The sequence below is a fragment of the Haliotis rufescens genome, unplaced genomic scaffold (genome assembly GCF_023055435.1).
Source record: "Haliotis rufescens isolate VD_foot unplaced genomic scaffold, xgHalRufe1.0.p SCAF_144, whole genome shotgun sequence".
In the NCBI taxonomy this organism is placed as follows: domain Eukaryota; kingdom Metazoa; phylum Mollusca; class Gastropoda; order Lepetellida; family Haliotidae; genus Haliotis; species Haliotis rufescens.
Window position 1 is genome coordinate 209805 of NW_025963829.1, and position 15149 is coordinate 224953.

At 41.0% G+C, this 15149-nt stretch overlaps 1 protein-coding gene and 6 non-coding genes across 7 annotated transcripts; 6 read left to right on the plus strand and 1 right to left on the minus strand.

The window, feature by feature from the left end:
• Positions 1 to 1371: 1371 nt before the first annotated feature.
• On the minus strand, positions 1372 to 7882 carry LOC124130234. Its single transcript, XM_048395786.1, has 5 exons — positions 7775 to 7882; positions 6304 to 6630; positions 6124 to 6204; positions 3324 to 3405; positions 1372 to 2902 (listed from the first exon to the last, which is right to left on the minus strand). Exons 1-5 carry the CDS (start codon positions 7854 to 7856, stop codon positions 2716 to 2718), a joined length of 759 nt encoding a protein of 252 aa, XP_048251743.1. The 5' UTR covers positions 7857 to 7882; the 3' UTR covers positions 1372 to 2715.
• Positions 7883 to 12419: 4537 nt separating this feature from the next.
• Trnaa-agc lies at positions 12420 to 12492 on the plus strand. Its single transcript has one exon. It is a non-coding gene; the product is annotated as a tRNA-Ala (tRNA).
• A 66-nt stretch (positions 12493 to 12558) lies between these two features.
• Positions 12559 to 12631, plus strand: Trnaa-ugc. Its single transcript has one exon. It is a non-coding gene; the product is annotated as a tRNA-Ala (tRNA).
• A 455-nt stretch (positions 12632 to 13086) lies between these two features.
• On the plus strand, positions 13087 to 13159 carry Trnaa-ugc. The gene has a single exon. It is a non-coding gene; the product is annotated as a tRNA-Ala (tRNA).
• A 702-nt stretch (positions 13160 to 13861) lies between these two features.
• Positions 13862 to 13934, plus strand: Trnaa-agc. Its single transcript has one exon. It is a non-coding gene; the product is annotated as a tRNA-Ala (tRNA).
• A 454-nt stretch (positions 13935 to 14388) lies between these two features.
• Positions 14389 to 14461, plus strand: Trnaa-agc. Its single transcript has one exon. It is a non-coding gene; the product is annotated as a tRNA-Ala (tRNA).
• Positions 14462 to 14915: 454 nt separating this feature from the next.
• Positions 14916 to 14988, plus strand: Trnaa-agc. The gene has a single exon. It is a non-coding gene; the product is annotated as a tRNA-Ala (tRNA).
• The last annotated feature ends 161 nt before the right edge of the window (positions 14989 to 15149 follow it).

Genomic DNA, 15149 nt, shown 5'->3' on the forward strand with positions numbered 1-15149 from the left:
GCAACCTGTGCTTGCCGTAAGGGGCGACTATCGGGATCGGGTGGTCAGGCTCGCTGTATCCAAATTGCCTAGATGCTCATGATGTCAAACACTGGGTTGTCTGGTCAAGACTCAATTATTTACAGACAGCTGTCATATAGCTGGAATATTGCTGAGTGCAGCGTTAAACAACAAACAAACAAACAAAGCAAAGCATCGTGTGGTATTCATTGTGAAAACACACTTACAGCTATACCATTCACTTTAAAAATAAAACACACATTGAATGTAACAAACACGTATTAGTAAATAACCCATTCGGCAACAGCAGTGATGATCAAAGCAAATTCGAAAGCAAGATTGAAGCTAATAAATGTATATTTAAAAGAAGTTAAAACTCAAGATACGACGTCTTGTGACTACATTTCCTTAACTGAACACGTTAACTAGTAAGTGAAACGTTTTATTGTGGGTGATGTTATCCTTATTACATAACTCAAATTGATTTCATTTCATGAAGACCACACGTCAGTATGAATTCAACCAAAAGTCAGCTATTCGCGGATTTTCAGTGTATGATTATTTGAACAAAGAGTTAGAATTATTTTATACTGCTCACAAGATTCCAAGCGACAAACACGTAATCGTATAAAATACGAAGTTGAAACACACTTGCATGACCTTCCAATGTATTATTCAACCATTTAGGTGAAGTAATGTAAAATGGGGTTTAACGTCGCGTCCAAGATTACTGCACTTATATAGCGACGTGCATGCACGTGTGTGTGTGGCTGCTTGTACTAGTCCGGACTGATGCCGGTTATAGTGCTGGCACACTGATATATCATGCCGCAGTTTAACATGAATACCCCACTCAGACACAGTATACTGACTCCGAGCCGACCAGTCCTTGTTTTAGCACTTAATGCCGAGCGTCAGAAAGGGTAACAAGTACCATCTTTTAACGTCTTTTAGTATCGAACCCCGGACCTTCCGCTCTTCGGGTGGACGCTCTACCACTAGACCCACGGAGGCGGTCTAACCACTTAGGAAATACTTAACCTTGCCAACAGTCGGACAGGAAACACCTGCCATGCACTATAATTTGCTGTCATTGATATATTGCGTGGACATCATTGGGTCTTTATCCCGTAATGTAAACTGAATTATCCCTATTTTATGCATCGTTTGTGTATTGGCCTTCTTGTAATGCGGCCCATGTCACAAGTTGAACTTCAACTGCAGGGGTGTTTCAAATGATGCATTTGACTCAAAGGCAAAGGAACAAACGCCTTTCAGACACTCGGTTTCCAACTGTCACATCACGGAGTAATAACAACCCAAATATGGATTAAGAATATATTTATTAAATACAATTAAGAATCATGTTGGTAATGATGTATCCAACGCACTCACAACCATTCAGCTACCTTCCACTATCACCCTTCACACACTTCACACTCTTCACATCCTTCACACACACTTCACATACTTCACACACACTTCACATCCTTCACATACTTCACACACACCCTCTGTCCCATTAACATACACTTTCCAAATAGTTAAGGTTAACCCTACTTACACATTCACTAATTTTGCCCTAATAATCTATCTCTAAATCTCTATTAATACATCAATATATCATTGCATCAATGACAGAACATCAATACATCAATACATCAATATCAGGTCACATTAATACATCTCAACATCAACACCTCAATACATTAACATCTTTAAGGCATTATTTCTTCCAACATTTCAATACATGCATGTCAACAATTATCTCTCTTTATGTACACAATACGTACAAATTCATTCGCCACGCCTCCTTCTACGCCATTGCATTATAAACTGTACATTGTTACGAGCCTCACACAGGTCTCCTTCTATCCAGATGTAAACATCTCTGTGTACTTGGCCATCTGTCGCCCTGGGGCCAGGCTTCATAAAATGAATGACACTGTCTCCTCATACTTCATACAGGTGCCCCTCTGGGTCCCCGGACACTATACAACAAACGTTTACACGTAAGTTTATATACAAGTAACCATTCACCTTACATCGAGTATTTTATACTCAGAATGGTACACACATAGGTATTCACCATACAAATGAGCATGGGAGCATGCTCAGAATAACTATACACGGTTATTCAACATACATCAAGCCTGTACAATACTCATAATAACTAAAAAAGCATAGAGTTATTTAACATACATTGAGCAAGTACAACTTAGAATAACCAATGTCAATCAATACTTACATGATCAAGCTACAAGAATATAAGCATAACCAATATTCAAATAAAATGTAACTTACGCCACAAGATTTGGACAACGCACCAAAACCAAAACCGTCTAACCAAGGTTAGAATTCTCGTTGACTGCCCTCGATTTCTGTTCACAGTCTTTTTAAATACCCACTCAATCACACCGTTCATACAACAAATGACGTTCACGCGTGACCCAAGCAATCTTACATAACACCTCTAAAGCTCACAGCTTACATACAGTCCAACCACACTTTAATACATACAATCAAACCAACTTCAGAGAAATATATACATTGTGATCTTGACACCAAAAACGATAAACAATCATTATGGTTGGAATCATGATGATCATAGAAAAACATGGATGCTCTGTCATGTCATTGAGTGTCATATAGTACAGCTCTTTGCATGATGAAATACTGTGCTGAAAGAGAATACACGCATGATGAACGAAAGGTTCAAATTGTTTGGTAATCGGAGGCAGGAAGACTGGCGTCATGGGTGGCATCTTCTGGGGATATGGATGGTTGTCCCATGACGGCGTAGTTGTTGACATCGACTCGAGCAGACAGATCAGCGGACGTGGGATGATCCGTGAAAGGAAGCGACGGCGCTGGTGTCTTGGTGGTGATGTCATACCGACGTCTAAAAGGGTGAATAATTCATTAAAGTTCTCGTTTAGGACGGACGCATAACAATAAATGAAAGTGATCAGTATTAAATTCAGTTTTGAAATTCGCAAGCTTACTTAATAAGACAAATAATATCTTGTGGATATTTATATATCGTTTCTGAAGACAGGTTATGTATGTCAGTGTTTATTAAGAAATAAACTATTCCAGGAGTCATGTTTTTTAAATTATATGATGCCTAATGATTATAGTTAGATCACGACAGCGAAAGCCGATTTTGAAATTGACTGAAATATCGAATTAGACTGCTTTTATAACGGCACTGTCCTTTGAGAATGTTGTCTCATAAATGTTTGGCGCCGCCTTTGATCTCGTTTTCATGACAACATGAATCACAATAATGTCAATAATGCAGTTTAATGTAAGCACGTCACCTGAGAATCAGGAAGTACCCTGCAATGACAGCCAGGGCTACAACCACTCCTCCAGCACCTGCACCTCCCATAAACACACCAACTGAAGAATAATGTAACATTTAACAACTGTGATAGGTGTGATGTGGTCAATCTGGGGGTCGACCCTGCCTCATTGCATCCAACCCATGTAATAACTGTCTGTGCAAGTCCTCCTGACTTTACACGCCATGGTTAATATGTTCCCCTCTAACATACCCTACAAATCCTCGACCCGTATTTACATTAACGTAGGAGTGTAATTAATGTTACATAGTAAAGAAAATTAATCTCTTGTTGTCTTTCTTCTTAAAATCTAAGTTTAACAAAGCTGTAATCGTATTTTGATTAGAATCATGTAATCCTTCACCAACTTAAGACCCCACATGCAGCGGTAACTCTGAAACTATCCTCATTGTAAGGGCAGAGTAGGCCACCTGTGAGCGGTGCTTACATCGAGTCCTACTGACCTTATTCTCACTTTGCTACTTGATATTTTGATTTGATTTATCTTATTGTAACCTATTAAGAATAGGTTAATACAATCATACACAGATTAGATTTTTGCATCAGTTGTGTGATTTGATGTAAATTTTTAATGGCCTCAAATACCTTACAATAAAATATTAGACCTCTAGATTTACTGGTGCAGCTGTGATTGTGAACAGTAGGTATTTTAGTTGACAATGGTGAGAGATTAGATAGCATGAGGTGTATTATTTCTACTGAATTATTACATAAAGTGTGTTGATATATTTAAAGTGAAATACAGTTTGATCTGAAATTTTGTAAACAATATTTTTACCAAAATGATATTTACGTCTCTGTTCCAAAATAATCATGTCATGAAATGAACCAAAACCCAACTAATTAATGGTCAGTATATGTTCAATCTACATGTGATTTTTATATAATGGATAGAAACAGATAACTCTTTAGCAGTCTATATATTTCAAATTCAAAAACAGAGGCTGAGATTTCTTTTAAAAGAAAGAAATTATGAATGTTGTGTAATTCCCCTGGGTATTACAATCTAATCTTATCTAATCTAATCTAATCTAATTACTAATTTATTCCCCCTATTTATGTTTAATTGTGAAATCCATTTGGTTTTATGTAAAATATACACATCTTATTCAGATAATATTATCTTTGTTATCTTAGAAAACCATAGAGTCAATGAGGCAAACTGACAGCTGTGACAAAACGTGATATTTCACCTGATTTTAATAATGTTATTTCGCTCCAGCGAAAGCAGACCATACAAAGTATTTCAGGATTAAATACATAATACAAATATCAAAACCTGTCTGATTAAAAAGAGTGAATTTCTGTGTGACTTTGATATGAAGAAATTAAAAACTGCAGTACACTCTCGTGTCATTAAATTGATGCATCTGTTGTGTTTACACAGAATCAGATGAATTGATGTCTTCAAGATTGTTCTTAGGTAGCATGTTATGTTATTCACTGTGATTATTGTCCCTAAAACTTCTCTATTTCATAAGAATAGTGAAAAACACCACGCACTAACTCGTGAAATAAACATAGCGATCTCGAGTTCGCCAAGCCACGCATTGACTGATCAAATTAGCAAAGTACACGGGCGTGTTTCATGTGATGCAGTTCATTTACGATACAAAAATATGTCATTAAATATACTATCACATTGTATACATATGCTGACGAGGTTATGATAAAACATCAATTTCTGAAATACATGTACGTATCTCGAAATGCTCCTTTCGATTCACTTCCGGAACCCTGTATTAAAGCAAAGTGCGAATTCCCGTGTATCCCACGCATATTTTAGTTGGACCTCAGGATTAAATGTGGAATATCCTCTGTATTCGACATAGAGGATACCATTTTCTTGTTAGAAATGTCCCCATGGAGATGGAGTCCCCATCACTTCATACTCTCTGTTTCCTACCAGCTGATGCGACGGACTCTGCATGGAGCAGTGCTCTCCAAGCCTCATTTTCCATCCAAGATGGCGAAAGTGTGAAAAAGGTCAATGGGCTACTGTTAGTTTAATGTTAAGTGATGCGTATTAGAACCTCTAGTCTTCTTACTACTTGCTGCTACTGTTAATAGTACTCATTCTCCTACTGCTAACCAATATCACCACCACCATCACTACTACTACTACTACTACTACTACTACTACTACTACTTCTACTACTACTACTGCTACTACTACTACTACAACCACTTCCACGGGGCTTCGGCGTGGATCATTGCTCACAATATCGATCACTGGATTGTCTGATCCAGACTCGATGAATCATTCCTAATTAAAACAACTACTACTAAATCATACATGTATGATCCTTTGGCAAAGGTTAAAACGTGTTATACTGTCTCACGACTTGTGAAATTTCTTATTATGACATTCAGGGGGCATGGGTGGCCAAGTCGTCTAAGGCACCGCGATTCGCTGTGAAGAGTTGAGTTGCTTGGGCACGCAAGGAACCTATGATTGTGGGCTCAAATCCCGGTTCTCCCCGATTATGTTTCTAGGTTTGTCAGCACCATGCCCGTGCTCGTGGGTTTCACCGAAGTGGTAAACGTCTGGGATCTGCCTTACTTCGGGCTTTCCTCCCACATTAAGCTGACACGCCGCGATATAACTGTAAAACTGTTAAAAACGGCGTTAAACCCAACTCACTCACTCCCTCACTCTTATGACATTCCTAAGGCACCTACACTAAACTTCATGTCAACTTAGGCAATTTTCCGATAAGAAACACATTGATCCCCAAGACGTGCACAACTATACCTGGGAATTGATCATGAGAAGAGGCGGGTGTGGACGATGGACCCTCGGTAGCCCCGGTGTTCGGCCCGTCTGTCGTAATTCCTGTTGAAGGAGATTTATATTGCAAGGTAATACTGAAGAACAGGAACACCACGAGACTACGCGTGTGACGCCGTTAAACAATAAACTTCTTCTACTCACTTGCCATGCACTGGTATTTCACAACAGAGAAGGAAAGAAATGCTGATCTTCGAGGAGCCGGATACACACATTGAGTCTTTGTAGAGCAGATGTTGTAGAGGGGGAGCAGCTCGGTGTCATTGAACTTGAAGTAACCATGTTCTGTTATGCTGTCAGGGTTGATGGTGGCGCACCTAGAGAGACCAGTGATTCCACACTCTGTATTGTTTGTGTAGTAGGCATCACTGATGGTGATCCTCAGAGAGCAGCTACAGCTGATGTCATGCAGAGTACAGGAACCAGAACCAATACTTCCATAACAAGCTCTACTTGTCTGTATGGTTGCACCTGCACGATAATGATTTAATTATACAACTGGTTGAGTACTGAGCATGTTCCGTAAATTGTAGCAGAAAAAGAGGAAATTAGATTAAAATACAGTGTTTAGATAACTTAGGTACAATTCAGCTAGTGGTCATTGAATTGGGACACTGTGAAACACCAACTAGTATATTCAAACGACAATGTCCTTTACAACACATTCGGGTTTTCGAAGTGGAGTTTCCATAATCAATAAGGAAAACTCGACAATTCCTTTGTCAGGATTTATCGGTACATTTATGTATTTATCTCAGGGAATGTAAAGGTGTCACGCCCATCATACAAACAGATGATAAAGCCGAAAACGGAATGAATGCTGTATCAGAATGAAAACTCTAAAGGGGTCGGAAAGACCATGGCAATGGCGATCATATCTGTACCTTCTGCAATTTGAGTTTATAGAATTTTTCGATTGGAAAAAACCCTGTTAATAAGTGCAGGAAATCACCACATCTGCAAATGACTTGGCGACAAAATATAGGCGAATGGGATAAAGCACAAGGCAACGAAACAGCGAAACAAAGAGAATGTGGACTGCTTCCGTCTATCTTCGACCATCTTGCCGGCAAATGTAAGTGAATTTTGTCTTCGCATATTGATATCATGAACATCGTGATGATTGACCACAATGCATTGAATGGAGAATGTTATTGTGATGGCGTCATAGTCTTGGGATGGTTTTGTAAGATTACCATCTGAGAAACATATTTAGATAAGCGCACGTTACACAAAATCTCTGCCAGCTGGTCTGTCTCGAAGTTCCTGAACCATACTATTTTCCCCTCCGCCCAGCCCTCGCTGTACTGCTTTTGCCCTAAATGAAGCAAGTTTAGATGTTTATTCCCATATCATTGGGGCTCTTTTTCAATTTAAATCTAGACGTCTGTTTCTGTTAAAATTTCAGAAACTTAGGATTAGTCTGTTGTATTACATGCAATATATCTAACAGAGCGACGGCGTCACAGCACAGGTAGCACATACACGCTATCAAGTTTCTTGTCAGTACGTTTTAAGCTTGTAGGCCAAATACCTGAGCAATAATGCCTGTCTGGAAAATCTACACGAACAGGATCTTTTGTGTTGTTACGACGTTATGTAGTTAAGGCCCTACCTGCATGATATGTCTGCAGAATGCAGAACAAACTGATGGTGTGTCTCCAGTTGTACATTGTGTTGGTGTATAAATCCGCCATCCGTAAGAATACAAGGAAGTAAAATATAATCGTTATAATCCTCAGTACATCCTGGTTCATCACGATCAAAACATGCGTCACATTACATTGACTGAGCTTCATGTAGTGAGCAAAATGAACCTGTTCGTGGCCATGACCGTCTTTTCTTGGTGTTAAGATGTCAACTTCTACCCATGTTGTTCGTGGCGAATGTCAAAGACACCCAGTTTACATTTATTCTCATAAACGTTGCATTAAATACTATTATACAGTTGTATATATGTCAGAATAACGCCCCCCCCCAAAAAAAAAAAAAAAAAAAATTATAAATAAATAAAAAATAAAATAAATAAATAATATTAATTTTTTTTAAAAAAAATGCAATAATGTGATGCTGTTAGACATGCCAAGGGGTAAAATTAAACGGGCTTTAAAACACAAACATTGTTGTACCGGTTAGATTTTGGTGCAGTTTGGGATAAACCGCAAATACAGTCTATTCATAGTTTTATAACAGAGTTTATGATACGACTAAGTGCTACATATGAACAAGGCTGGCATGCCTCGCTAACTGGTAGTTCTGAAACTTTGTCCTTGTCACTGTCTAAAAAATCTATCTATGTGGGGCCTTATGTAAAGTGTATAACAATAAACAAGTTCGCCGAGCGTTAGCTCTGGTCCGTTGCAGTTCCTCTAAATTATACATAGAAACAGGTCGCTATATTAAAAATACCAAGAGAAAATAGAATTTGTAAAATATATAATTCTGGATATACAGAAAATGAGTATCCTTTTTGCTTGTTTGTGGGGCTTATGCAGATTTGCGTCAAATTTATTTTCGTAAGAAATACTGTGTACATCCCACTATACAGAAATAAAGTCTGTTGATAACATTGCTAATTTTAGACATTTGGCAAAGTTTGTATTGTATTGTTTGCAATGCAATTAAGAAACAAAAGTGTGAACGTGTAATTCAAGGACTGCCAGTTGGGTGCAGCTGCACTGAAGCTGTATGGGCCGACGGCCTAAATCCATATTGAAATAGAGATGATGATGGTGGAATACATACATACAGTCTACATACGATGTGATCACAGTATAGGACGACTGAATATAATCCCATAAGTGTACGGCCTTGTTCCACGCGCTGACATACACGGTCTCGTTTCTTGTATTTTTCATTTAACTGTAAGGTGTTTATTAGTTTCCGCTGAACATGATGGATGGATGGATGGAGGGGTAGATGGATGGATGGATGGATGGATGGATGGATGGATGGATGATGGATGATGGATGATGGATGATGGATGGATGTATGATGGATGATGGATGATGGATGGATGGATGGATGATTGATTGATGGATGGATGGATAGATGGATGGATGGATGGATGGAGGGGTAGATGGATGGATGGATGATGGATGATGGATGGATGGATGATGGATGATGGATGATGGATGGATGGATGATTGATTGATGGATGGATGGATAGATGGATGGATGGATGGATGATGGATGATGGATGATGGATGGATGTATGATGGATGATGGATGATGGATGGTTGGATGATTGCTGGATGGATGGATGATAGATGGATGGATGGATGGATGGATGGATGGAGGGTAGATGGATGGATGGGTGGATGGATGGATGGATGGAGGGGTAGATGGATGGATGGATGGATGGATGGATGGATGATGGATTGATGATGGATGATGGATGATGGATGGATGGATGGATGGATAGATGGGTGGATGGATGGATGGATGGATGGGTGGATGAATGGATGGATGGATGGATGGATGGATGGATGGATGGATGGATGGATGGATGGAGGATGGATGGATGGATGGATTGAGGGGTAGATGGATGGGTGGATGGATGGATGGATGGATGGATGATGGATGGATGATGGATGGATGGATGGATGGATGGATGGATGATGGATTGATGATGGATGATGGATGATGGATGGATGGATGATGGATGGATGGATGGATGGATGGATGGATGGATGGATGGGTTGTTTGGTTGGTTGGTTGGATGGTTGGTTATGAACTAATGTACAAAAGAAACTTTACGCTCGAAAATGTTTTATGTTTTTTTTTATGAAATAAAAATGTTTCATGATATGTTACTTAAACATATCCCTACTTCCAAACCAAACGTATTCGGTGGATAAAAGCGATTTTTTATTCTTTATTTGTGAAATAAACGTGAATTTGCCAGAAATGAGGTTTGGTGATGTAACATGAGATGTGCTCACGCGACTCGTTACAAACACAGTTACAAAAAGCACACAACATCATGCCCCGTTTATCAAGCATAGATAGAGAGAGAGGGCCATCGGAATGTCTCAACCAGGCGCCTCCAACGCCGACGTTGTTCCCATGTTACCGTCAGGCCACGATCGGCCGACCACCCGTGACTACGCCCGCTGAAGACCGTCAAATCCGGGCAACGCATTTAAGAAACCGGTTCACCACAGCGACGGCAACGGCAGCGACGGCACTGGGACACCGGGTCGGTCGACAGACTGTACAACGACGATTAAGGACATACGGTATTCAAGCACGTCGATCGTACCACGGCGTAATGCTCAAGCATCAACATCGACATAACCGGTTGATATTGGCCCGCCGAGTTCGACGTTGGCAAGTGCGAGATTGGAGTCGAGTGATTTTTACTGATGAAAGCAGATTTTGTCTGTACAGAAATGATGGTAGGATTCGTGTATGCAGACAACAGGGTGAACGTTTAGCGCCAAATTGTGTCCAACAAGTTCGAGCATATGGAGGCGGTAGCGTTGTTATCTGTGCTGGCATCTGTGGAGATATGACAACGAGGCTGGTCATTCGGGGAAACCTGACGGCTCTGTGATATAGGGACGACGTTCTGCAACCAGTAGTGCAGCCATATATACCGTATTCGACGTAATAAGCGCCCAGGGCGCTCTCAAAATTAGAAATAGGGGGCTCTTATTAGAATATTATTTTGAGTTGAAAGATCGTAAATTTCGTGGTTTATGCCGACAGCCTGAAATGTTTATATACGACAGATATATTTTTCCAGAATTTAATTGCCCATAATTAAGGGTGCATATAACATACGAGTGCGTATTATACACAAATAAATAAGTCTTGTGTACATTAATCAATTGGAAGGGGTGCTAATTGAGATTGTTCACTAGCCAATATATTAACAAATATCGCCGTGGGCGCTTATTAGAGAAGGGCGCTTATTACGTCGAATACGGTATTCAACAACAACTACGTGGTGTTCTTTTTCAGCATGATGATGCTATGCCGCATACTACAAGGCTAACAACCAACTTTTTGAATAACGTCAACATTCATGTATTACCCTGGCCTGCATTTTCCCTAGACATGAATCCGATTGAACACATATGGCACTATCTTGACCGATCGAGAAAACGGATCGTGGCACCAACCGCCGTTCAGGAGTTGGAACAATGTCTCATTGACACCTAACTTCATCCGACGTCTAACGTCACCAATGCGCGGACGTTTTATGGCGATAAAGTCTAGTTTCCACCGTTGCCGAACTTAGTTGGAATTTCCAGGCTCGATCGTAGCGCCATCAGTGGCTATTACGAGTTATGTCCCTTCTATGCCCCTCCTATTGACCAATCATATTCCATCTCTTATACACATGCATTCAATCTGCCAACAGAGGGCACTTGCAAATAGCCGAACGTGAGAAAGATTTGCATTTGCTTCACATAAAATGGCGGCGCCCAGTCAAGACGATCTAATCTTTAATTGTAATTAAGCGGACCTTATCTCGCGAAGTGAATCAATTCAATTGAGCAACTTGATTCAAAACATAAAAATAATTCCAAAATATCTGTCGGCGCCAAGTTGCCGGTACACATGCTTTGCAAATCCTGCAGTCGACTGAAATCAATGTTGTTTACATGTTTCGCCAACTTTAAACTTGTCACATGTTCAAAACACATTCTACATACACGCTGACTTCCAAATGTGAAAGCAAGTTTCTCTCAAAGCTGGAGCAACCCATCTGTCACTACAAGGACAATCAAGGTGGAAGGCTGGAGCAACCCATCTGTCACTACAAGGTCAATCAAGGTGGAAGGCTTAGCGTTCATGCCCCAAACCGCAACAGGTGATTGTGAAAAATACATTGAATGAAGACACACCTAGTCCGTCATCAGGGGAATTAGCTCACATGGTAGAGCGCCCACTTTGCATGCGGGAGGTACCGGGATCGATACCCGGATTCTCCAAGTGAAATTCACTTTACTTTTGGGTCAAATATGGACGTTACACTCAGTTGTCTCAGTCAAGTTCTACCAACTTCAAACTTGTTACATGTTCAAAACAAATTCTACACACACGCTGACTTCCAAATGTGAAAGCAAGTTTCTCTGAAAGCTGGAGCAACCCATCTGTCACTACAAGGACAATCAAGGTGGAAGGCTGGAGCAACCCATCTGTCACTACAAGGTTATTCAAGGTGGAAGGCTCAGCGTTCATGCCCCAAACCGCTACAGGTGATTGTGAAAAATACATTGAATGAAGACACACCTAGTCCGTCATCAGGGGAATTAGCTCACATGGTAGAGCGCTCGCTTAGCATGCGAGAGGTACCGGGATCGATACCCGGATTCTCCAAGTGTTTTGCTGTTTTTGTTTTGGTGAAATATTTTCTTATTTGGCTTTTTATGAATGTCTTGCACAGGGGAATTAGCTCACATGGTAGAGCGCCCGCTTTGCATGCGGGAGGTACCGGGATCGATACCCGGATTCTCCAAGTGAAATTCACTTTACTTTTGGGTCAAATATGGACGTTACATTCAGTTGTCTCAGTCAAGTTCTACCAACTTCAAACTTGTTACATGTTCAAAACAAATTCTACACACACGCTGACTTCCAAATGTGAAAGAAAGTTTCTCTCAAAGCTGGAGCAACCCATCTGTCACTACAAGAACAATCAAGGTGGAAGGCTGGAGCAACCCATCTGTCACTACAAGGTTATTCAAGGTGGAAGGCTCAGCGTTCATGCCCCAAACCGCTACAGGTGATTGTGAAAAATACATTGAATGAAGACACACCTAGTCCGTCATCAGGGGAATTAGTTCACATGGTAGAGCGCTCGCTTAGCATGCGAGAGGTACCGGGATCGATACCCGGATTCTCCAAGTGTTTTGCTGTTTTTGTTTTTGTGAAATATTGTTCTTATTTGGCTTTTTATGAATGTCTTGCACAGGGGGATTAGCTCACATGGTAGAGCGCCCGCTTTGCATGCGGGAGGTACCGGGATCGATACCCGGATTCTCCAAGTGAAATTCAGTTTATTTTTGGGTCAAATATGGACGTTACATTCGGTTGTCTCAGTCAAGTTCTACCAACTTCAAACTTGTTACATGTTCAAGACAAATTCTACACACACACTGACTTCCAAATGTGAAAGCAAGTTTCTCTCAAAGCTGGAGCAACCCAGCTGTCACTACAAGGACAATCAAGGTGGAAGGCTGGAGCAACCCATCTGTCACTACAAGGTCAATCAAGGTGGAAGGCTCAACGTTCATGCCCCAAACCGCTACAGGTGATTGTGAAAAATACATTGAATGAAGACACACCTAGTCCGTCATCAGGGGAATTAGCTCACATGGTAGAGCGCTCGCTTAGCATGCGGGAGGTACCGGGATCGATACCCGGATTCTCCAAGTGAAATTCACTTTACTTTTGGGTCAAATATGGACGTTACATTCAGTTGTCTCAGTCAAGTTCCACCAACTCAAACTTGTTACATGTTCAAAACAAATTCTACACACACACTGACTTCCAAATGTGAAAGCAAGTTTCTCTCAAAGCTGGAGCAACCCAGCTGTCACTACAAGGACAATCAAGGTGGAAGGTTGCAGCAACCCATCTGTCACTACAAGGTTAATGAAGGTGGAAGGCTTAGCGTTCATGCCCCAAACCGCTACAGGTGATTGTGAAAAATACATTGAATGAAGACACACCTAGTCCGTCATCAGGGGAATTAGCTCACATGGTAGAGCGCTCGCTTAGCATGCGAGAGGTACCGGGATCGATACCCGGATTCTCCAAGTGTTTTGCTGTTTTTGTTTTGGTGAAATATTGTTCTTATTTGGCTTTTTATGAATGTCTTGCACAGGGGGATTAGCTCACATGGTAGAGCGCCCGCTTTGCATGCGGGAGGGACGGGGATCGATACCCGGATTCTCCAAGTGAAATTCACTTTACTTTTGGGTCAAATATGGACGTTACATTCAGTTGTCTCAGTCAAGTTCCACCAACTCAAACTTGTTACATGTTCAAAACAAATTCTACACACACACTGACTTCCAAATGTGAAAGCAAGTTTCTCTCAAAGCTGGAGCAACCCAGCTGTCACTACAAGGACAATCAAGGTGGAAGGTTGCAGCAACCCATCTGTCACTACAAGGTTAATGAAGGTGGAAGGCTTAGCGTTCATGCCCCAAACCGCTACAGGTGATTGTGAAAAATACATTGAATGAAGACACACCTAGTCCGTCATCAGGGGAATTAGCTCACATGGTAGAGCGCTCGCTTAGCATGCGAGAGGTACCGGGATCGATACCCGGATTCTCCAAGAGTTTTGCTGTTTTTGTTTTGAAGAAATATTGTTCTTATTTGGCTTTTTATGAATGTCTTGCAAAGGTGGATTAGCTCACATGGTAGAGCGCCCGCTTTGCATGCGGGAGGGACGGGGATCGATACCCGGATTCTCCAAGTGAAATTCACTTTACTTTTGGGTCAAATATGGACGTTACATTCAGTTGTCTCAGTCAAGTTCCACCAACTCAAACTTGTTACATGTTCAAAACAAATTCTACACACACACTGACTTCCAAATGTGAAAGCAAGTTTCTCTCAAAGCTGGAGCAACCCTTCTGTCACTACAAGGACAATCAAGGTGGAAGGTTGCAGCAACCCATCTGTCACTACAAGGTTAATGAAGGTGGAAGGCTTAGCGTTCATGCCCCAAACCGCTACAGGTGATTGTGAAAAATACATTGAATGAAGACACACCTAGTCCGTCATCAGGGGAATTAGCTCAAATGGTAGAGCGCTCGCTTAGCATGCGAGAGGTACCGGGATCGATACCCGGATTCTCCAAGAGTTTTGCTGTTTTTGTTTTGGTGAAATATTGTTCTTATTTGGCTTTTTATGAATGTCTTGCAAAGGTGGATTAGCTCACATGGTAGAGCGCCCGCTTTGCATGCGGGAGGGACGGGGATCGATACCCGGATTCTCCAAGTGAAATTCACTTTACTTTT